Below are 22941 nucleotides of genomic sequence, written 5' to 3' on the forward strand. Positions count from 1 at the left end.
ATTTTCTACAAGAACAACCTATCTATTTCTTAATAAGAATGAAATTATCACACCCATTTTGTTGTAGAGAAATAAGATGGAAATTTCTAGGAAAAGAAGTAAATTACAAACGAATTAAAAGAAAACCTAAGAACTGTTTGCCTAAGTAAAACACTGACATAAGTGATAACCAAAAAATGTAAGAAGTAGAGATACAGTATTTTCTAACATTATTTATATTTTCAGAAAGACTACTTTAAGAGTCCAAAAGACAAATATTCAGGAAAGGGAAGTATCCCAACAGGCATTCAAACACTGAGCTACAGAATTACTGATAAAGAAGAGTTCAAAGGCAAACTGGGACAAAATTAAAGGAAAGTAGAAATTATAGTGATCTCTGTAGGGACTGAAAAATATGGTGAGAAACTAGAAGGAAAAGAGATGGCGGGGAAGGAAGCTTAAAATTCACGTTTAAGTTTTACTTCTGTAAAAATTTAGTATAAAATACTAAAATCTATTCTTTTTCATTAAGAAAGTGGTTTGGTCGAGAATAAGACAAATAAGATGTTTTCTTTTTTTTAAACACAGAAACTGTAAAGGGCGCTTGAAAGGAAACTGATCAGACTGATTTCCAGGAAAAGATTCAAAGTGGATCAAACAACGACTAAAGAGCAAATATGATGAGGTTAGAAATACCCTACAACTACAAATATCTGAGAGGACCCCAGAATTTACATGACATGGGTCCAAGGACTCCAATTACGGATATACAGGAAGAAAATAATTAAACGTACTGATGTTAAACTTTAAAAAAAAAAAAAAATTCCCTAACTACATTGACAATATCATTTTAAAAGCATCTTCTTAAATCTCACTGCCTGAGACTTCCAAACAGACTAGACCAGATCCTTATCTAGAGGACAAATTAAAACCTACTAGATTTTCTTCTCCAGTTTCTCTAATTTAGGAGAGGCAAAAGAAAATAACTAATTACAGCATATACCACACCAATGCAAATGCAGTCTTGATTTCACATCACAACCCATTTACTCCAACCAATAAATTTGATTTTTCTATATACTTTACATCCCAACAAGACCAATAAGCCAGTTTACCCTCTTGTTTTTCAATTAAATCAGTTTCACTAAATTCTTACTTCTGACGATCAGACACACTCATTTTTCACATTGAAATATTTGTGCTTTTTAAGTCAAAATGGAATCTTTACAACTCTGCCTAACCTTTTCTGGATAAGTTTTGGAATGGCTCCAGTATCTTAAAATGACTAAGGTCTGCAAATTTATACCACGTTATAATTTCTACCAAAATAAAAATTATTATACGTATGTTACAATACAGATAGAAAAAATGGGGAACATATTCCACTGTTAACAGCAATTATGGTTGAGGTTCATAATGTAAGAGACTTTCATTATACTTTATATAGAATTTCTACAAGCTTTTGTTTTATGAAAGCACATATTAATTTTTAAATCAGATTAAAATAGATGCAGAAATAAGCTTTAATGCAATTAATTAAATTATTTCAATTTTTGTAACTTGAACTCTAAAACTTAAGACTCAAATTTTTTTTAATCTGGAATTCCAATGAACTGGATATTTATTTTAATGAGTCCTTCAAAAATGTCACTGAAGTTCTTAAGCTAGTTTGCTGAAGTTACCAAGGAGCTGGGGAAAATTGTATCACCTCACTGCCCAATACAGGAGCCCACATGCAGCTGGTTAAATTAAATGTTAAATGACTTAGAACTGAATAGAATTTAAAATACAGTTCCTCAGTCACACCAGCCACATTCCAAGTACTCCCAGTCACATGTGGCCAGTGGCTCCTGTACTGGACAGCACACACACAGAACACACCGCCATCACAGAAAGTTCTTTTGGACAGCACTGCTCTCAAGTTAACTGCTACTGATCTGCCATAGCATTATTTGTACAGAGCATAAAATGAGAAGAGTACTTGTCATTTTTTCTCCTAAAACTTAATACAACCTGAGTGTTTACGGAAAATGGATTACTGGAGGCTGCTGCACTTATGTGACTTTGAAAAAGTCCTGTTTTTTTAGAACGAGTTTTTAAAAATTCTGCCCCTACAGTGCCCCTCATTCAAAGCCGCCTTACATGACAAGCCTGTGCCCTTGGTTCACACTGATGCTTTAGTACACTTCCTGACTTGATTTCTATTGCTAAACTATTTGTCCTCACCTGACCAGTTATTTGAATAAAGTTGTTGTTTTAATTATTACTCTTATAATTTCCTTCCTCGTGTACAAAGCAAGATAAAAACAAGGGAACAATATGGAAAGGGCTAAACTTTATCTTGAACTTGCTGATCTCATTGGTTTTCTCTAATTCTAACTTGAAAAAATTAAAGACTCCAGCTCAAGTTACTAATGCATAAAAGAAATCTCCTAGTCCACAACAAAATCTGGAAGCTTTATTCCATCAGTGCACAGTGAAGTATAAAGGGAAGGCTCAGGTACTCCATCAAGATGAGGCTGTACAACTGCATCTTTCCTCATCTGGGAGACTGATACTGACACATTATAAAAAGGCCAATAGCTACAGAACCACATAAAAAATACAGTCACCAAACACTTCAGCTGGGTCACATTACTCCATACACACACAAAAGTGATTGCAAATATAACTAATATATATTGAGTCTCACCAATTTCTCCTTCTTGTCCAGGCTTAGGAATGCTAATAGAAGTTCTGGTCTCCACTTCTAGTTTCTTCCTAGTGTCCCCTCTCTTTCCAACTATATGCCTATAATATAAAGAAAACTAATTAATATAAGGATATTATGTCAAAATGTCCTAGAATAAAGAATTCCATCATGTTTAAATCATATGTGGCCAGAGATAACTCCCTTATGGAAAAGTGCTTCAGTAAAAACTCAGTATTTGTAGAGGAAATTACAAGTCATTGGCTTTACAGAACATGCTGCATTACACTCATTGGCAAAATGATGTCCTACAGCCAACTCAACATACAGAAAGAATAACTATGCCCAACACCTGTTTGCTTCTCAAAGTTAGATTCAAAATCTGGGTCTGCAGTTCAGTAAACGGAAAGCTGGCATAGTCTCACAAGGCACTTCCAGTAATCAATGGGTCTACAGTGCGAAGAGGGAAAACCTTGTCCTTTCAGAGAGCAAATTAACTACATTACAAGTTCATCCTAAGGGAATTATCCTTGATTAATTAAATAAGGGTAAAGAGCTTAGCAAAGAGCAGGGTCCACCAATCGGAGCAGATTCAAAAACACAGAGAGTAAACAGGTAACCTTCAGTCTGAATGCAACACATAGGCATATTTTATTTAAGAGATTTCACTAAAAGTTGGGAAACTTCACCCAAAAATACAGATTTCTAGGTTCTTTAGAAAAACTAGAAGATCTGGCGGCTCATGGCAAAAATATGCTGAAACATGAGCTTGTCTCTAAACATGGAACATGAGCTCATCATAGTTGCCATCACTCCTTACTGTCTTTCATTCACTCCACTTCAATCATCTGCTGGCTCATTTACATTACTTGCCTAGGCCTCCTCGTATAAATAATTCTGACAATCCAAGGTTATCTTCTGGAACCCACAGTAATCAGATGTGTTAAAGCAAATGAGACTACTAGATCCCAGGAGAAATGTTTCAGTCTATAAAGCACTAAGAGACCATCAGAGAACCATAAAATTAAGGGAAAAAAACTTCCTCATCAACAGTATTTCGGCTTTTATGATTTCAATTACAGTACCAAATAGCATGAGTGACTATGTCTAAAATTCTGCATTTGTTTTTACATAGGATAACCAAGCCCAGTTACTTCCATTAAGATCTATTGTAGTCAGCCAGTTTTTATAAAACAAAATGTATAGAAGAGGACTGCAACTCCACAGTTTCCAGGTGGTTTTTCTTTGTGTTGGGCTGGGGATTGTACTGTACCAACTCTGTCAGGCCTTTGTCTTTCCAGGCCTTATCAATGAGGGCAGCTTTCAACCAGCCTCCTGTCTGTTAGCATATGGACAAGCCTACCAGAAAAAGTAGTTGGCTCAAAGTGTTATTAAGAGTCTAGGCACCTTAGAAAGGGAAGTGATTCAACTTAAAGAGGCTTTAGAATCAAAGAAACCTTGGGCAAGTTATTTAAACCACTCTAAGCCTATTTCCTCACTTATAAAAATGGAGTGAATAATACCTAAGTATCATAAGGTTGTTGTAAGGATTAAATGTGATCATACATTAAAGGGCTTCCCACTTACTGGCACATAGCTCAGTACAGCCCATGCCACCCTCATTAAGCCCACGATGACATTCTTCCAGTTAAGAATATAGCCAGACCAAAAGAGGTTTACATGGGAAGTCTAAAACATTCACTACAGCAATACAGATATGCACTGCAAGGGTGAATCCTTTACTGAATATACAGGGGAAATTCTTGCCAAATCAAGTGGTTCTCAATCTTGGCTATACACTGGAATCACCTGATGGGGGCTTCAAAAACTATCGATGCCTCGGTCCAGCTCCCAGAAATTCGGACTCAACTGGTCTGGGGTGCACCTAGGTATCAGGAATTTTAAAAGCTCCCCAGGTGATTTTAATGTGCATCTGAAGTTAAGAAACACAGTATTAGATCTAGTCCACGGACATGTGTACCACCATTAGGCTTTGATTATAAATTAGTTTGGTCAAGTCATTTCTTCCTTGATCCAAAACACTACACAAATGACTCATAAGAAAGAAATCTTCCTTGTATGTCACTTATTTCTCAATAAGGCTGGAAGGAAGGAAAGAAGAAAGGGAGTTAAGGAAGTAAAAAAGAAGTTTTCCTAGTAAATACTGTCTATTAATTAGGATTTAACAGAAACAATACCTAATCTAACATGCAAGTCATCTGGAACAAAATGAATACTTAGAATATATAGCATTCAAAAGATCATCAAGTTAGAATCAGACATAAGGAATTTTTACACACCTCAGCAGTAGCAAATATACACATTAAGACATGTTATATTGATTTTATCAGGAATCTGAGCCGCAACTTTCTAAAATCACGTTTCTTAAAGGAAAATGTCACTGGAATCTGAAAGGAAAGTGAGCTGTCAGGATGAACATTTCATTTCCCATGCGGCCACATTCCAGGAGAAGAATTTCATCTTTAATAGGTGTTTCAGAAGATTCTCAAGGTTGATACAAATGAAACAATTTGCATCTTGGAGCTTAAAAGTGTATGATTCCATGTTTGTAGATCTCCTCTCATAGAGGCGCATGGACATTTAATTCATCTGGTACTACACAGAAAAACAATCTATGGACTTCCTAGACCAGCCTATCTTCAGAGGTGCAAGCCCAAAAGAAGCCTGTCAGCTACATAAGCTAACCATATTAGTGGTTAATATGGGACAGAATGTGGTCCATCACACAAGCAAGGACAGACTGAAGTGGCACAAAGCTTCCAAGCAATATACATATAAAGATGACTCTGGAAAAAGCATATCAGTCTTCGACAAGCATTGGAGGTTAACAGAATAGACACATTCCTGCCTTCAAGAAGCCTCCCACCTAGTGGAAGAGATACCAAACAGCACACAAGTAAATATAAACACAGGTCTGAGAAATGCTACAGAGGAAAAGTACAGGGTATTATAAAAGCATATAGTAGGGCAATCAATGTGGTGGGTGGGGATGTTGATGTCAAAGCAAGCTTCCCTAAGGAAGGAGAATATAACTAGGGAAGGGAGAGGAGCGATTATAAGGCAAAGGAACAGCATATGCCAAAGCTCAAAGGCTCAAAGGCAGGAAGGAACATAGCACATTTGAGGAACTGCAGAAAACCAGTTAAGCTTAAGTGCAAAGCCAGGCAAAGAGTGGTATGAGTTGAGACTGAAAATGCAGAGCTGGGTAAGTCATGTTCCAGATTTTGGCCACTGCTCCCATGTTTAAGACAACTCCATCTTCAACGGAAGGATGTTGTTAGATTTTAAACAGAGGTAGTAAAATAAGCAAATTTGCCTATTTAAAAGGATCATTCACCCTCAACGTGAAGAACTGATTGGAAGAGCAAGAATCAATGTGGAGACACCATACATAGGTTGGCTATTTGAAGTAATCCACAGAAGAGGAGGCAGGGTGGCTATAAAGAAAAAGATAAGTGGTGGATTCAAAAGATATTTAAGAGGCAAAATCAACAGGACTTGGTGACACATTTGGAATGATGAAACGGATCTGTAATCAGTCCTGAAAAATTCTAGGACATAAAACACTATTTTGTCATTAGTAATCAAGCACTGCAGTAAGTGTGGAAAAGAGAAGAGGCAGTTTCCTGCTGAGTTTCCTGGGAGTGCCTTCCCGTGAAGCTGCAGGGGGTGGGAAGACCTCACTCACTTGTAGAGCAGGCTGGGGGCCTTCACAGTACACCGGAAACCTTGTGGGGTCTGCACCACTTCGTAGGCTTCACAGGGCTCTTCTGCACACTCCACGAAGCCTGCACAGAAACCGTAACATCTCACTCAGAGCTGCTGCTATGTGAAAAACAGTCTTCTCCCCAGCTGGCAATCACTCTCAAGGTTTAAAAAAAAAAACAATACACTTTACACTGCAGAATACTGCTCTGACATTCCTTCTGATCTGCTCTTAGAAGAAAAAGAAAGAATAAAAAACACATTTTAAATCTTCCAATCTTGGAACCTTGGAAAAGTAGTATATACATACTGCTATTTAACTGTTTTCTCCCAGAAAGCGAAGACACACTAAATTTTTTTCACTACTTTTTTAGTGAGATGTAATTCATGTAACATAAAATTTATCCTCTTAAAATGTACAACTCAGTGGTTTTAAGTGTTAGAGCACAAAATCACTTCAGTGGATGAGGCAGGAGTGATACTGGGAGAATTTACTCCACACAGCCAAGACAAAGAGAAAGGAGGATGGTGAAATAAAGGAGTTCAAGTCCTCAGGGCTGAAAGGCAACAGTGAGAAGGACCGAGGGGAAGACTAAGCCCCAAGGTTTAGGGCCTAATGGAAAAGCTTACAAACCAAAAGGAAAAGGAAGCAGAGAATCTGTGAGGCCCTTTTTGTGCATTAAACCCAAGTTCAAGTTAATTAGCCTGAAAATATTTATAATTCACTTCAACTGTTCAGCTTACTTCTTAAAATTACTCCTAAATAACAATAATGTTGGTTGTGTATTTGAAACTGCCTGAATATAACTGCAAAGAAGAAAAGAAAAATTACAATAATAATAACAGCATTGGATGAAACACTTTACATATGTTCATACACTTCGATAATTACACAAATTACTTCATAACTTTATAGATAAAAGAACTTAACTTTGTCACAGAATATTAGTGGTTAATATTAACAGTTAACTAAAATTACTCATTACATTTAAGCCTCTGTACAAAGATGAACTATAACTTGACTTACAAACTGAGAACATCTCATCAAACTCAAACTCATCTGTCCCCTCGGACATAAACACAAATGAAGCTGTCTCAAATTTCAGTACTTACAGAGAAACATACTGAAACAAAACAAAGAATTGCTTCTATAATACAGAGAACATTTTACTTCTAATCTGACCAAAGAGTAAGTAGGACTACCTTGGTAATAGTCATCATCATCTTCTTCATGTTGATAAGTCTGTTCTTGGATGGGATTCTTCCTGTAAATCCGTCCACCGATTCTTATAAGCTGTGGACGCAGAACTTCCATGATACTGTCTCCAAATCAAAGTCCAGTGAAATCCTGAAAAACAAATGATCACCTTACCTTTTGTTTTAATCAGAAATAAAAACCCAACCTCTATGTGGAGGCCTGAAAGGACATACTTGAGCATCAGTTCACAGTACTTACTAAGCAAAAGCAACTCTGTTTCCATTAGATTTCCCCTATCTCTAAGCTGTTTTAAATCAATTTCCACATTTTCCACTACACTATTCCACTCCCAGCTTCACTGTAGACTATAATTTGTAAACTATTCAGCATTCCCAGAAAAGGTGATTAAAAGGTACTGAGCCTATCCATGACTCTGAGAGAACAGAGGTCTCCTTATTACTTTACCTAAAGAAAGTAAAATGCAACCTTCTATGTTTATCTAAACATCTGCGAAGTGTCTCACCATTTCTATCCAGCAGGACAATTAAAAGAACTAGGGATATTTAATACACTTACCCTTAAGGGGCGAAAAAAGTCCCTAGTACTTTTAGAGGTGCTAGAAATCAGTACCCAACAATTAGATACAGTTTCCTATCAAAACATTGCTAAAATGGCTTAACCAACATGGTTCTCCAAACCAAATCCTCCTCTTAGCAATGTGTGTTCAGACACTGTAAACCACTCACTGAGATGCCAAGCTTTTAGTCACCACTTAAAGAATCAATTATTTAGGAAACAAAGGTTGCTTATGGGCTAGCTGTGGTTTAAGTTCTACCAATGTTGCTACCACATATGTTAGATGGTCTTAAAGCCCAAAATAGAGAGCTTCCTCCAAGAAAAATCAACCCTTACTAAAATATACTAATGCTCAATCCGATCTCAGCAAGTAAGTCGCTTTAATTGTTAGTTTGCTTACAGAACCAAGGAGAGATTTCGTGTTGTGAAAAATAACAACATAGAAGGCAAAGACTTCAATATGGGAAAAGGGGCCATAATTAGCAACAGCTCAACTGAAATTACACCCTAGTGCCTTATTCCAACAGGATCTCTCAATTTAAAAAAAAAAAAAGGCTCTGCACAAAAGCAGACTTTAATGTTAAGGTCGGGCCCTCAGAGTGAGCTCTGGAAGAGGGAGGTGCCTCAGGGAGAGCAAACCCTTCACCCGTCTTTCCCATGCAGCTCTGAGACTACTTAGAAAAAACAAAGGAATTAATTTAGCCCTGCTTCATGGTGGTTTGTAGAGAGAGAGAGAGAGGAAAGCACGCCTGCAACGTCGTGGGAGAAGATGAAGCCCTGAATCGTAAAAGCGAGCGAAGAAAAAAGCACCCGCTGCCGCAGGAAAACAGCGGTAAGGCGAGCAGGCGAAGGCCCCGGAAGTTCTCTCCGAGATCACGTTCTCCGCGCCTCTTCGCCCCGGCCACGCCCACTACCGCACGGGCGCGCGCACGCCGCCACGAGCTCCCTCTATGAGGGCGCGAGCACGCCGCCGCCCTTGTTGTTTTAAACGCGGCCTCTCGGGCAGGCTTTGGGGGCGGGGCTGTGGAGGAAAGTGCCGAAGCCGCTAAGGTAAGTGGCAGAGGGCTCAGGGACCCTCGGAGCTTGGTGGAAAGGGAGTTGATCCCTGGGATCCTACCTGCAGGGACTAGTAAAATGGAGAAAGTAGGAGGAGAAACAGGAGCCTGCCGCAGAGGGCGTGTAAGAGGAAATTTCCTCAGGCCGCGCCGGACAAGTGCGCATGCGGGCCGAGGGGTGGCGCCTGCGCAGTGGACGGCACGGATGGCGACGCCCCCTGGAGAACCGGGCGGGGACGAGGGCGGGTGCTGTGGCTTGGAGTCAGTTTAGGAACCGCTGGCGTTCTGACCCCTCCTCTGTTCGGCCCCTTTCTTTCCACTCCACCTGATTTTAGCTGTAGACTCTTTTTGAACGGTAATCCAGCTGTTTAAGTGGAACACAGTGGAACGATTTTTTGACGATGTTGTTTACTGATTGCTTGTAATAATTTGCCATTGTACCAGGGTACTTCATCGTCTTTTGGATAAGGAGACATTTTAAAAAGGAAGGATTATTTTTAAGAAAATAGACATGTCTCTGCTGAGACGGAAAATAGTTTATGAATATAAGGCCAACCCTGTCATACATGAAGTAAATGATCATCCTCATCCTATCAATGTGAACATAAGAATGCTGTCGTTCCACCCCCCCTCCCCCAGCACTCTCCTCCAAGGATCTCTACTCCCAATAGTTCCAGCTTCCCTGATAGGGTCAAATCCCATGCTACTTCACCATCAGTATTTAAACATTAAACGAAATTTTGCTGAGCACTACCTTGGGCCTGGCAGCCAGGTGGGAGATTTGTGTAAACAGATCTGCAAAGTGAGGAAGAAAAAGAAAACAGTAATGGACCACCCCTCATGACACCAAGCTCTATCCCCTCTGCATAACCTTTGTTGAGCTACTAGCCCTGTGTTTTGTCATTTGTTCATCATTCGGGAAACACTGTGATCCCGGTTTTGTGCTAGGCCTTGAGGGTAGAAAGACAGCCCTTTCCTCCTTTTCTAAGAAAGGGGTTCTTCCTAAGATCATGAATCTTTTGTAAATGTGTATCATTAGCTTCTATTTTGTTTTGAACTTTTGTAAGGAGTCACGTATTCAGTACATATTTTCTTATTTACATGTGGACTTTTTGACTTTTTGATATGACAAAAGATTAAACACAACTCCTCTATTCCTAATAGGTCGTCAGTCCTAAAGTCTTTCTTGAACTATTTTATTCCAGTTTTGGGTCGCCACCAAGTGATCAACTTGGGTATTACATTTGGATGAAAAAGATTTTTTTAAATTTTGAATAAAAAGGCCAATATGTATTTCCCAACTAATTCCCCTTCCTTGGGAACAGAACACAGTGTTATTCTGGAATTTTATTTGGAAAATTTTGTAAGTGAATTTCTTGGTGTGGCTTGGTGAGGATGTATCCAAGACAAACTGTCCTACGAGGCATGGTTGTTTTATCCTCATATAATTTATTTCCTCAGTCAAATTGCTACCTTGGCACTGCCATATTACCCCTTCATAACCCATAAATCACCCACACTCAATCCCAAGTGACATAAACACTTTGCTAATGGTGGGAAGTAGTGTTTTAAGTAGAAAAACTATGAATAAACATATTTTCAGTTAAAATCCTGAGTGACATTTTGGCCTGAGGCATCAATAAAAGATCGTGGGAATAGAGTAGAAGAAATGGGAGCTAATTCTTTACTAAACTGTATGCTGGCTTTTATGGCAGCTAGAAAGAAATGTCAGTCTCGCTTCCATAAACTTGCCAATTGCTATTTTTCTTTCTTTGTAGTGAAGTGAGAATTCTCCTAGAGGAAATGGCTGCCTCTTCATCATCTTCCTCAGCTGGTGGGGTCAGTGGAAGCTCTGTCACTGGATCTGGTTTCAGTGTCTCAGACCTTGCCCCACCACGGAAAGCCCTTTTCACCTACCCCAAAGGAGCTGGAGAGATGTTAGAAGGTGATCTCATGCTGCTTTTTGCTGAATAATTGGATTCAGACCTGCAATGAACATTAATTGTAAAAAGCTATTAAGTGGATTAGAGATGAGTTTGCCTGGTTTCAGCTCCACATTTCATCTCTTGTCCCCATTTCAAAATAGTATCTCTAAAACACAGATCTTTCTCCAGAATCAGAATTTTGAAGCTGAACAAGCCTTTGGAACTCAAGGGGGTCATCCAGAGTTATTTAGACCTAGAAGAGATAAAGTGATTTAACCATGTGAAAGGACAAAATCAGCACTGGAACCAGGAATTCTATTGACCTGTTCCAGTTTGCTTTATCCTGACACCAGTCTGCTTCCCTATGGTCAGTAGGTTTGATATATTTTTCATAATACAATTCATCTACAGATAGATTAGTCCCATCAAAGAAGTTCTGAGAAGCAACAGAAACCAATCTGCTACTATTGTATGTGAAGATGACTCCTGGCCCACTGCAGGACAGTGCTGAATGGTTTTTCCAGCCCTGGAACTGGATTCGCATCAAACCATCCCCTATCTTATTCAGCACACATTTGCAAACTGGCTGGCCAAGGTCAGGGCACAGGCTGTAAGCATGGAACAGCAGTATCTAGAATTCATCAGGTTGCTGTCACTTTAGGAGCTGGACCAATAAATTCTTAATAGGGCGCATAAAAATCACATGAAGAGCTCATTTTAAAATGTACATTTCTGGCTTAGAGATTCCAAATTACTCTACTTTGAAGCACAGGAATCTCCATTTTGACTACATCCAGGGGATCCTCATGAAAGTGGTCCTTAACTATTAAACTATTCATCATACTTTGAAAAAAATCAGCAAAGAACTTATTAAGGATTGAAAATCTACTTGATTTTAGTACATCTGTGTTAAATTATATATTGATCTTTTTTGCTTTAAATATTGCAAATTTCAGTAAGTATGTTTAAAAATTAATCTGGAAATGTCTAGGAAAGGTACAAACTTAGTTAAGAGTTGGCTTTTTAGGGGTGATATTTATTCATTTATATCAGGCTTAATAAAAAGCAGAGGTTTGGGTTAAGCCAGGGCAAACAGAAGACTCATTTGTGACAGGAAAAAAAGAGAAGACTGGGACCATAAGGCTCTTTAGAACTGGTTCAAATCATGTTTAGTGAAGTAGACAATCAGATAGTGTACTTAGTAATACATCTGAGGTGTAAGTACTTCTGTCTTTGCCTTTTCATTTTCTTCAATTGTATTAACTGAATACTCAAGTTAATATCACTGAGTCTGGAGGTAGTGAACATTTGGGGCCTTGTTTATCATATTTGGCACTAAAAATAAATTATGACTTCAGTTATATACAGCAGAGACCTGGTATTAAGGAAGTTTCCCATAAAACAAGTCAAAAGTTGGCGGCATTTAAATTGCTTAATGAGTTTTATAGCAGCAGAAGAGGAATCACTGTTTCACAATGGACCCTAAGATAGAAGGCATTTAAATTCTAGCTACGGGAGGAATTTAATACAGGAGGTGCCTTCTTGGTCTCAAAGCTATCGGCATTCTTTGTCAGTGTACACCAGATTACTTGGTAACATTAAAGAAGACAGGCTTCTGAGATTAGTCTAAATGTTGATGTTCTAACAAGTTACAGTTCTATCCACTTTTATTCTATCCCATTGTGCTTCATGGAGGAATGTGTTGGCTTTCTGTTGTAGGATGAATTTATATTAGGTTTAAATTCACAGTACACAAACTTCAATTCTCTGCCTTACATTTAAAATTTCACCTATATTTTAAAGCTGCTTACATTTAAGGGCAGACTATGAAAACTTAAGAGATGGCAGTCCTTGAACTATCCTGGTCAAATGAAAAATGTTAAATTGAAAAGAATACTCTTAAATGTGAGCTAATAAGGATGCTAGATTTGGAAGCATTGTCTACCATGTTTATAGGTGATACTATTATGCAAGTAATCTAATGCATAGGTACCTGACCATTTTTCTTACAGTAGGATATAGGCATACCTCATTTTGTTGGGCTTTGCAGACACAGTTTTGTTTTTTTTTTTAACAAATTCAAGATTTGTGGCAGCCCTGCATCGAACAAATCTGTTGACACCATTTTTCCAGTAGCATTTACTTACTTCATGTCTGTGTCACATTTTGGTAATTCTCACAATATTTCAAACCCTGCACCAGCAAAAAGATTACAGTTTGCTAAAGGCTTACATGTGGTTAGCATTTTTTAGCAAACAAATATTTTTTAAGATTTGTACACCAGTCTTTTTAGACATAATGCTTTTGCACACTTAATAGACTACAGCATGGTATAAACTTAACTTTTATATGCACTAGGAAACCAAAAAATTAGTATGACTTACTTTATTACAGTGGTCTGAAACTGAGCCCACAATATCTCTAAGATACACCTGTATGAAAATAGAGTAGGAAGAGTTGCCTGTTCAGAGTAAGGAACAAAAGTAATTAGGAATCAAGGTTGGATGCTGTTTATAATCTTAGCAGGTTCAACTTGATCTTGCATTCTCCTAAGTCTAGGATGGTAAACCCAAATAACCTGTACTTAACCTTGTAAATTAACTTTTTTCTGTATCTGCTGTCTGATAACTGACAGCTCACATAAGCAGTATACTGTAGAGTTTTCAGCATTCCCCTGTCCTTGGTTAGACTATCATCACCCACTTATTAGTAAGCAAATTAGAGACTGCCTTCCAGCCCAGAAGTGGCTGGATTTTAGTGACATTGTAGGCCACTGAAGCATAAATTATCTGGCATTGTCTAATTTCCTATTGTGAGGTAACACTCTTTTAATTGAATTTGTTAGCATCCTATTTATTAGAGTTGGCAATGGTGTTAGATTTGGGCAATTTACTGAACTTTTCACCATTTATAACCTTTGTTTGTCCCTTAAAAGGAAAGCTGATGTATTGCTACTTAGTGTGTTACAAAGGGTTTAATTACAGTTTCTAAATGGAAGACAGATTGCCCCAGGCTGACTCCTCTCTGGAGAAATTCCAGGCTTTAGATTCGTACACATATCACATCTAATAGGATGTGGCTAAGAAGCAGTGGACTTTGTGGTTAATGCAGAGCTGCAAATCAGCAGAAGTGTTCCATAGACATAAAGAATAGCAAAGTGATATGCAGGTGCCTTTCTGAAAGATTAAGATTAGCTTACATCCTTTTGCTTTGAAATTCATTACCAAGGGACATATGCAAATGTTGTAACTTAAGCATTTATCTTAATAGCACCTGTGATTGAATGTAAGCGGGAGGTAGCCCTTCCAAGAGCTTTCCAATAAATCTTGGCCTGATCCTTATAGCCCAGAATGCCTGCTGTCTTGTGTGAGATCTTAAAGTTCAGGATCAAACCACCTGAGAAATGAGCTCTAATTCTCTATGCTTTGCTCTTTCTAAAATAAAACGAGTTATAATTAGATTCTTTAAGCAAGGGTATGAATAGGATAGTGAATGGTGGCATATTTACACAGAAGAGCCATAATAAATTGCATCATTGATGTCAAATGTTCACACAGTCCCTCTTCCCACAGTGAGATTTCATAGTTATTCGCTGCCCGTCGCCCTTATCTAAAAAACTCAGTGATATCATTAGCTTACCTAGATAATTTTTTTAATTTGGACAGTCAGTATAATATTGAGTTAATTGAAAATAAATTTTTTTTGCCCAGTTTCAATGATCTGCTCACAAATGACTTATATTCAGCCAGAGGAATGGGGGTGGGAGGATGGGATAGGATCATATCCCATATAGCACAATATGTAGGAAAAAAGTTGAATTTAAAGAATAACACCATCCCCAAAGTGTACATTACTTTATGAAAGAAATTATATTTTAAAATAATATATAATATGTATATATCAATAATATATTTTCATTCATATTGTATTATATATGGAAATAATTATATATTATTTTTACATCAATTTTGAAGATATTATTAGATAGAGGCCCTCTTTGTTGTATATTCAAGCTTTATGGATATATTATCCATAGTTTTTCTTACTTTTTTACCATGAGCTTCCAGAATAAGGTCTGCCTTGTGATACACTCAGCATGAAGCCAGAATGTGTTAGTCCTATCTCCTTGTCACTTAATACCTGGCTGACACACCAACCCATGATTGATGGGTGAGTGCTTGACACCCAGTAGTGCTGGCATGAACTGCCACCTAAAAAAAGATAGCTATGTCCTCTTCCTCCATTTGTTTTAGGATTTTTGCAATAAGATCCCTTCCCCAGATGGTTTCTGCTGCCCTTTTAAGTCACATTTCCCTACATGAGCGCTCTGTCTTTTGGGGTCTGTTTTGCTTTATCAGCCCTTGTCTGATAAGAAATAACATGAACTAGCTTACGTTTCACAGTTATCTTCCAAGTACTGTGGTGACTGAGTTAGCTACCTTCTTGTTGCCAGTTCTTGGCATCAGTATGTGCTAAGTTCTGAAATTGCACCATACCCTTATCGCCATCCAAATTGCAGTGTTGGTTCAGTTGGAAAAATCAAGGTTACAGTTTCTGTTTACAGAATGAAATTTCCCAGCAGTGTTTTGTGATGGTCCTAGTGATGTAATTTGATATATACAAAATCAACAAGAGCTATTTTTCCTCAGCTATGGTTTTTAGAATGAAAATGATTTAGAGGTTTGGTGTACCTTTGTATTTCAAAAGCACGGGGGTCACATGGCCAAATGTGTCAGCTGTCAGTCTTTGCCTGACATACAAAATAGGAGAACATTAAGAAATTGTCAGGTTAAGAGAGGGGAAATGTTGACCAGGACATCAGACTCGGGTTTCTTGTTTTTGTTTTTTTTAAACACTATTTTTAAACTCTTCAACAAGCAGAGGGACTATTTTAATATTCTAGGTATAGAAGAAGTAGCTTTTATACCAGAGCAGTGTTAGTTCTAATGAAACAGAATCCCTCTTTGTAAACACTGAAAACTAGACCCTGAATGTAAAAGCAGGGAAAAGACTGGACATGTTTACTTGGTTTATCAGAAGCCATGAAACCCTTAGAGCAGATTAAAACTTTTCCTCTTCTGTTTGTAGATGGCTCTGAGAGATTCCTCTGTGAATCTGTTTTCAGCTATCAAGTGGCATCTACGCTTAAACAGGTGAAACATGGTAAGCACGTGAGTGTTGTGTACTTAACTATGAGAACGAATGGGGGGGGTGTTAAATTTACTTGGCGACTCAGAAAGGTCAGAGTGCTCTGTGACAGAAACTCCTAAAAAATTAGCAAGCTAATTCAGTGGACGAATTACCTGCAGACAAGAGCATTCTATGGTCTTAATCCAGATACAAAGTCCACATTAAGGCTTACAGTTGAAGTAAAAGGGTTAGTTTTCTAGGGGAATTAATGCTTCCTACTCCTCTTGTATTGCTTTTTCCTCTTCTTTCTGAAACCTTTTACTGTTGTCTCTGGTTACCATCATCATCTTCGAGTACTTATGTGATACCGCATGGTCCACCTGGCCTCTAACATCCTGATAGGACATTTTCTGTTCCATCATGCCTCACCAGGCCCTCATTTATGTGTCAGGGAACTCTGTTCCCCCAACAGACCAGACCGTTTCTCCATTGAAAACATAATTTTGGGGGGAAAGCTGCAATTACTTGTAACCCTAGGATTTTTGTATACAAATCACGAATTTAGCACACAAATAGCATTGAGGATAAGTATTACCTTTTTTTTTTTTTTAAGATTAAGTCTTCTGACCAACATAGGATAATTACTAGAATATTGAGGGGAAAAATCCTTCTAGAAGTCATTTTTAAAATCAGTCATCCTGTTGGTGGTTGGTGACTGTCCCGTGGGAAATACATTGTATTACATATTGCCTCCTTGACTCTTTACAGATCAGCAAGTTGCTCGGATGGAAAAACTAGCTGGTTTGGTAGAAGAGCTGGAGGCAGATGAGTGGCGGTTTAAACCCATTGAGCAGCTGCTGGGGTTCACACCCTCTTCAGGTTGACCTTGCCTGGATGGTCACCTCTGGAGCACAGCAAGTGCAGATCCGGCAAGACCTGCACTTTTATTTATTGCAGCTTACATAGCCATCCAGAGATTCACAACTCAGTCACTGAATTGTTAACTCACATCCATACTGATTTCTCTGTATCTGTCCACAAGCAACAAATACTTAAATGTGTGATCTTACAGGGAAATTTTTTGGTTTTTTTGTTTAAAAAAGTATCGAGAAACAGATTAAGACAATCGGTGTCAGAGAACCAAGAGGTTTGGGTTTAAAAGATTTGTAAAACTTCACCAGCCAGGACACATACCAGAACTGGCCAGCTGAATGGTGTCTCTCCTGTCATTCATGCAGTTTCTGGGATCCTCACCATTTAAGTCCGAGGTCAGGATCTGGAGTTACAAAATACAGCATTTCTGACCTAAAAGCATTTCTGACAGTTCTTTTTGCAGATGAATGTGATTTCAACTCAGGACTTGTCCAAATTAGGAATTTCTTAATGTTTGGGGTTTTTTTCTATTTTTAGACATCTAATTCTATAGACTTAACTTTTTCTAACCTCTTCTAGGCATGCCAAATGCTGGCAAAAAGAATTGCTTTTTGAATGTGGAAGCACTTGTGAAAACAAAGCAGTGAGCAAGATCCTTTTAAACACAGAAATCCTGAGTTCATCTTGTTGGTGGGCTCAGGCAATTCTGTAGCAAATAAATCCTTTGAAAGCGCTCCAAATTGGTTTCTTTATCCTTTCAAAGTCTCAGGGATTTGGGAATAGGGGGAAGAGGTCAAATTACTTTCTATAAGAAGGGAATTTAAAAACCATTTCTCCTAAGCAAATGGTAGATTTGCTTTATCTCAGGGATATTTGTCTTTTTAGAAGTATAAATTTATCTTATCAATATCTGAGTAGGTTTTCATACCATGAAGAGGAAAAACCTGGAAAGCTAAGAAGGATCCTTTGTTTTTCCTCATGGTCCCCAGGGTCCATACTGCACAACTAGGAGAATTATTTATTAGATTGTTTGCAAATTTTGCCTCAGACAGTATTTGCCTTTCTCCTTATTAGTAATTTGTACCTGACCTGCTTAGAGTTGCTTAATTATGAATAAATATAATCCCAGTAGCAACTGGCCTTAATCTCAGGAGTTCAGAATATTTTAACACATACTACGTGACAGGGAGATGGTGACCTCACTGAATGGGTAAGGAATCTGAGGGCAAGGAAGTTAAAGACCTGCTCGTGGTCACATTGCCCAGACAGAAGAAAATGTTGTAACTTGGAATAGATGGCAGTTGATTGCTGTTTCAGCCCACTATTCTAATCTCTAAAGCGCATCAGAGCACAAGAATTACCAGCCCTCAAACTCACCTATTTCCATATTAATACTTCTCAACCTAAACAAGTTCCATATTTGAAAGCCATTGAGTTTCCCAACATTGTCCTTTTGGGCATCAACCCTCTTGATGATTACCAAAGGAAAAATTTAAAAATACCTAGTCTGCAATAAACCTTTAAGTCATATTTTCAGTGACAGTTTAGAAGCAATCATTAACTTTCTCTCATTTATTTGTTTAACTACAACACAGACACTGTACCACCTCATCTCTACCCTTTGATATTTGAATTTATTATTTTCTCTTTAAGCTGAACATTTCTTTTAATGATCTTAGACATTGAAAAGGTCCTAGAGTTGAGCAGAAATACTTTCTGAAGCACCTTTCCCAGTGATCATTTCAGCTTATACTCAGGTGCTGCCAGGAATAAGACCCTCACTGTTTTTTGAAGGTGGTCCTTTGGAAAGGTCCTCTGCCCCTTTCTGTTGGTCAGTATGTCTCATTATCCACAATTCCTATTGCCACGCTTTGGGCTTGCAGATGAACCTGTTGTTGCTCATGTGTCATCCCCTCTGTACTTGTTATGTGCCAGTCACTCACGGGCATTAATTACAATTCTTTCAATAACGCTGCAAGATATGTAATACCCCTTAATACAGAAGAGGAACTTGAAGCTCAGAGCAGGCACTACTACATGCCAAGGCTGCATAGCTAAGTAAATGGCTAAGTCTGCATTTGAACTCAGTCTGCCAGACTTCAGAGCTGAGATGATTTGAGATGTACCATGCTGTATCCCACTGAACCCAACCCAGTGCTGTGTACAAACAAAATCCCTAAACCCTTTTTTTAAATGATAAAATGAATTAACTACCTGGAGGAAATGAACCTTGTCACTACTGTCCCTTCCAGTGCTTTGTGATAAGGAGTCTCAAGCACAGTGAAAGAACAGCCTCCTCCCTTAAGAACTGATAGGAATTAGCTATATGTTAGTGTCTGCATAATCTTTTAAGATTCCGTATGGTGAAATGTAGTTAGATGCTTGAGCGATACCTACCGAAGTGAGCAAGGAGGGAGGCAAGAGGGCAGATGGCAGCTTAATGACCAGACTGCACAGATGGCCATCCTAACCAAGCTGATGGTAACCGTGCCTCAGTGCATGAAACTGCAGTTTCCAGAGCATTCTTACATATCTCATGTCTTGAGTCTCACATCAACCTGGTGAGATAAATGAGGCAAGTATTATTTTACAGTTAAGGAAACCAGTACAGAGAAAGTAAGATTATTAAGATTATAGTTAATAATATAGGTCTTTCAAGTCTTTTTCTCTGTTGCCTTCTAGTTCATCATATACTATAAAATCTGAAGGCAGAATTCGCTGTTAATAAAGAATTGTTCATGTCAATCTGAAACATAGTTCCATATAAATGTTGTTGTGTCTCATGGTAATTAGACATAAAGAGTAAACTTTAAATAAAGCTGGTTTTACTTTTATGTAGTCAAAAATCTTACTTTTTCACTTTAATTATCTAGGATCAGTATTAAAGTCCCGAGTCTTCACTGATATATTTAAATGTGTTATTTATTAGTGCCATTCCAGGCCTGATACTCACTGGAATGACAGTGGTCTAGAACTCTAAAGCAAGTTGCTGATCCAAGGGCCTTTCTGCTCTGTCCCTTTACTTGCACCCTGTGGCTTCCCTTCCCCCACATGGTTGGGAGTCTTTGAATCCCTTGTTCCCAATCAGAACACCAGATACTGATATGGCAGAAACTTTGGACCCTAAAGCCAAGCCAGAGGTAGAAGAAAGGAGACAAGGCCGGGAGATGCCTTCATCTACTGGTAAGATGGGGAGCCTGCCCAAGGATGCAGTGCCCTTTCAGGAAAACCCAACAGACACTGCATTTGGAGGACAAGGCCACTCTGCCTCTGCCAGCAACAGTAGAGGGGATGTTTGTTTCCAAATGTCTTTTATTCATTCAACAGACATTTACTGAGCACTTCCTGTGTGTCTAATATCTGCTAGATGCTGAGAATATGCAGTTAAACAAGACAACAGTCACCAGCCTCGAGGAGGCAAGATGGTCTATGGCCTGGGGCAGAGGCAGGAGGAAGCGGGAACAGTGGGGTTGGGAATGGTCCCTCTGAAGAATGGGAGAGAGCTGACCAGGGTCAGAGGATTGCCAGGCACATTCAGGGGCTGTTTGCAGTTCGAGTCCCTGAATTTGCAATGGCACCAACCTTTGGGAAAGTACACCAGCAGCTCCTGGCAGCCTGGCAGTAGGAATGGAAAAAATGAATAGTTGGTGGTTACAGTGTTACATGGTAAGGGCAAGAAGGTAAGCAAATTGTTGGTCTAGGGCTAGTGAGGGAAGGAAGTGAAAATAAGAAGAGATTACCAGAGAGAAATTAGAAGGGTCAAACATTTCTTGAGGGCAGACTATGTCTCTGGTAATAGACAGTGAAACAGAAATACAAAGATGGGGCAATAATTCCTAAATCTATCTGTGCCTCAGAATCAAGCTTAATAAAAATACAGACACCCTGGCTTCATTCCTCGGGTCCAATAGGTCTAAGGTTGGGGGTTTCATGTGATTCTCTTGCAGGCAGGTTTGGAAACCTCTTGGACCAATGGAAAGAGCAGATAAGTAAACAGACATATGGAATATACACAGTGCATAACTCCATGACTCTGGTCTACACAGGGTGCTATGGAAGCCAAAGGGGCTTGGAGGTGAGGCTGCAGGGGAGAAGACAAGAAAATTTTCCTAGAGAAGGTGAGCCTGGGCCTGAGTGTCAGTCAGAATTGGAGGGAAGATGCCAAAGAAGCATTCCAAGTGCAGGGAACAGCACGCACATAGGCAGGGCCGCATTCGTGGAACTCGGAGTCATTTGGTGTGGCTGGAACTGAGCGTTGTAAACAGGGGAGTGGTGCGATCTCTCAAGACAAGGAAGCAAGAACCAGATTGTTTTGAGCCTCGTTCACTGTGCTCCACTTTCTATCAAAAGAGCACTTCTCTGACCTGGCCAGGGTACACCTAAGAAAGAGGCCAGGAATCCGGACTTGCACAGTCAATAACCAGGCTCCTGAGGCCCGGGAAGCTTAGGCACTTGGGCAGGTGGAGTGCACCACATGTGCTCTTTCCAGGCCACTGGGTGGTGAACAGTGTGTCTGCTCTGACCAAAAAACTAAGCAATTACAGATCTGTATTTATTTACTTACTTTTAGGGAAAGGCAGATGTCCTAAGCTCAGAATTATTGAAGGAGCCTCCCTACTGGGCTCTGAGCCAAACCAGGGTAAGAGGCAGCCAGCAGGGATCAAATGTAAAGTATGTGGATGTTGTGGAGAGATGTTTTCCTCCACAGATAGCTTCTCCTCCTTCCTTCCCTGGCCCAGAAGGCCTGAAGTAAACACCCACGTCCTCTCTCCCCATCCTTATTCTCAGAAATCTCCAGGCATATATGTGAAGATAAACCACACAAGCATGGACATTTCATCTGTTTAGCAAACCCAGCGGTCATGTTTAGGGGCTGCTGAAGTCACACTCTATCCACTTAACTTTCTGCAGAGTCTCCAAAATACAGTAAATCTGGAATAGTCGCTGAAGTCAGGGCAACTTAGCTGTCAAACATACTGCCTGGAGGACAACCGAGGACTTTCTATCCTAGACCAATGTCTTTGCCCAGAGAAGACTGAAGGCTCATTCTGTGATCCTGCTTCAATGCTCAAGGCTAGAATGCTTTTTCAAAGCACTCCTGATCATGAAAAGGAAAATCAGACTCTCCCAGCCTGAGATTGCTGCTGGAGGACCAGGTGCTTCGGCCTCCGGAGACCTACAGACTCAGGAGCCAGGAGGAAAGCAGGACATCGTCCCAAGCCATCTCTCAATGCAGAGCAGAATTCATTCTGAGAGCTAGAAAAGGAGCAGAAGGAGGGATGGCAGATCAAGGAGGAAGGCAGCGCCTTGCTGTCTGGGAGCACAAGCCCCGGCTACACCTGTAGTTAAGCCTGACCCTCTGCTGCCAGCCAAGGGGCGTCCTCATTAGGCAGATAGGGAAGCAGAGCTTAGCCTCAGAGTTCTGCAGCAACTCCCGACCCCAGGATCAGCAAGTTCAAGAACAGAGAAGCAGTCTCCCATTCTGCACCTTTGCAGTCTCTTTGGAGTCCTGCTGACTCTGTGGCCAAAATGAGCCTTCCATTAAAAATAGTCTCCTGGAAAGTGCCACTTGAATATGCTCTGATTTAAAAGCTGCTGAGGGGGATGGGAAAGGCTTCAATAATGAAGGTATGAGTGACCACGAGGGCCTGGGCTCAGAACCCACACTTCATTTTGGCACAAAGGCTCTCAGGGTCGGTACAAGTCAAGTCCAGGCAGCGGGAACTCTAAGAATGTTCATCATGGTGGATACAGAGTGAGTGGTTACTCTCTGTGGGGCATTGTGCTAAG

The 22941-nt window shown here is 39.5% G+C and overlaps 2 protein-coding genes and 1 long non-coding RNA gene across 7 annotated transcripts in view; 1 reads left to right on the plus strand and 2 right to left on the minus strand.

The window, feature by feature from the left end:
• The window catches only part of ASCC1 (activating signal cointegrator 1 complex subunit 1), an 87754-nt gene extending 78323 nt beyond the window's left edge, over window positions 1-9431 (minus strand). For 2 of the 5 annotated variants that reach the window (XR_012510296.1, XM_010963204.3), the window contains exons 1-4: window positions 9286-9431; window positions 7598-7742; window positions 6378-6477; window positions 2672-2769 (exon numbers count right to left, since the gene is read on the minus strand). Coding sequence is in view for 4 of the 5 variants with exons in the window: in XM_010963204.3 (XP_010961506.1) it covers window positions 2672-2769; window positions 6378-6477; window positions 7598-7709 (310 nt within the window). In the remaining variant the exon portion in view is untranslated. The other 3 variants (XM_045522715.2, XM_045522716.2, XM_045522714.2) reach the window with 3 other exon arrangements.
• Window positions 9079-17891, plus strand: ANAPC16 (anaphase promoting complex subunit 16). Its single transcript, XM_010963205.3, has 4 exons — window positions 9079-9218; window positions 11002-11168; window positions 16237-16311; window positions 17047-17891. The coding sequence occupies exons 2-4, from the start codon at window positions 11027-11029 to the stop codon at window positions 17160-17162; spliced, it is 333 nt and encodes a 110-aa protein (XP_010961507.1). The 5' UTR covers window positions 9079-9218; window positions 11002-11026; the 3' UTR covers window positions 17163-17891.
• A 1680-nt stretch (window positions 17892-19571) lies between these two features.
• The window catches only part of LOC123619180 (uncharacterized), a 51346-nt gene continuing 47976 nt past the window's right edge, over window positions 19572-22941 (minus strand). The window contains exon 7 of the long non-coding RNA XR_006727718.2: window positions 19572-19709. This is a non-coding gene — a long non-coding RNA (uncharacterized LOC123619180). The remainder of the gene's footprint in view (window positions 19710-22941) is intronic.

Source organism: Camelus bactrianus, chromosome 11 (genome assembly GCF_048773025.1).
Source record: "Camelus bactrianus isolate YW-2024 breed Bactrian camel chromosome 11, ASM4877302v1, whole genome shotgun sequence".
Lineage (NCBI taxonomy): Eukaryota > Metazoa > Chordata > Mammalia > Artiodactyla > Camelidae > Camelus > Camelus bactrianus.

Coding starts and splice junctions, on each gene's coding strand:
- ANAPC16 (XM_010963205.3), top strand. CDS start 11,027: ATGGCTGCCTCTTCATCATCTTCCTCAGCTGGTGGGGTCAGTGGAAGC. Junction 11,169..16,236: donor AGCTGGAGAGATGTTAGAAG/GTGATCTCATGC, acceptor TTCTGTTTGTAG/ATGGCTCTGAGAGATTCCTC. Junction 16,312..17,046: donor GCTTAAACAGGTGAAACATG/GTAAGCACGTGA, acceptor GACTCTTTACAG/ATCAGCAAGTTGCTCGGATG.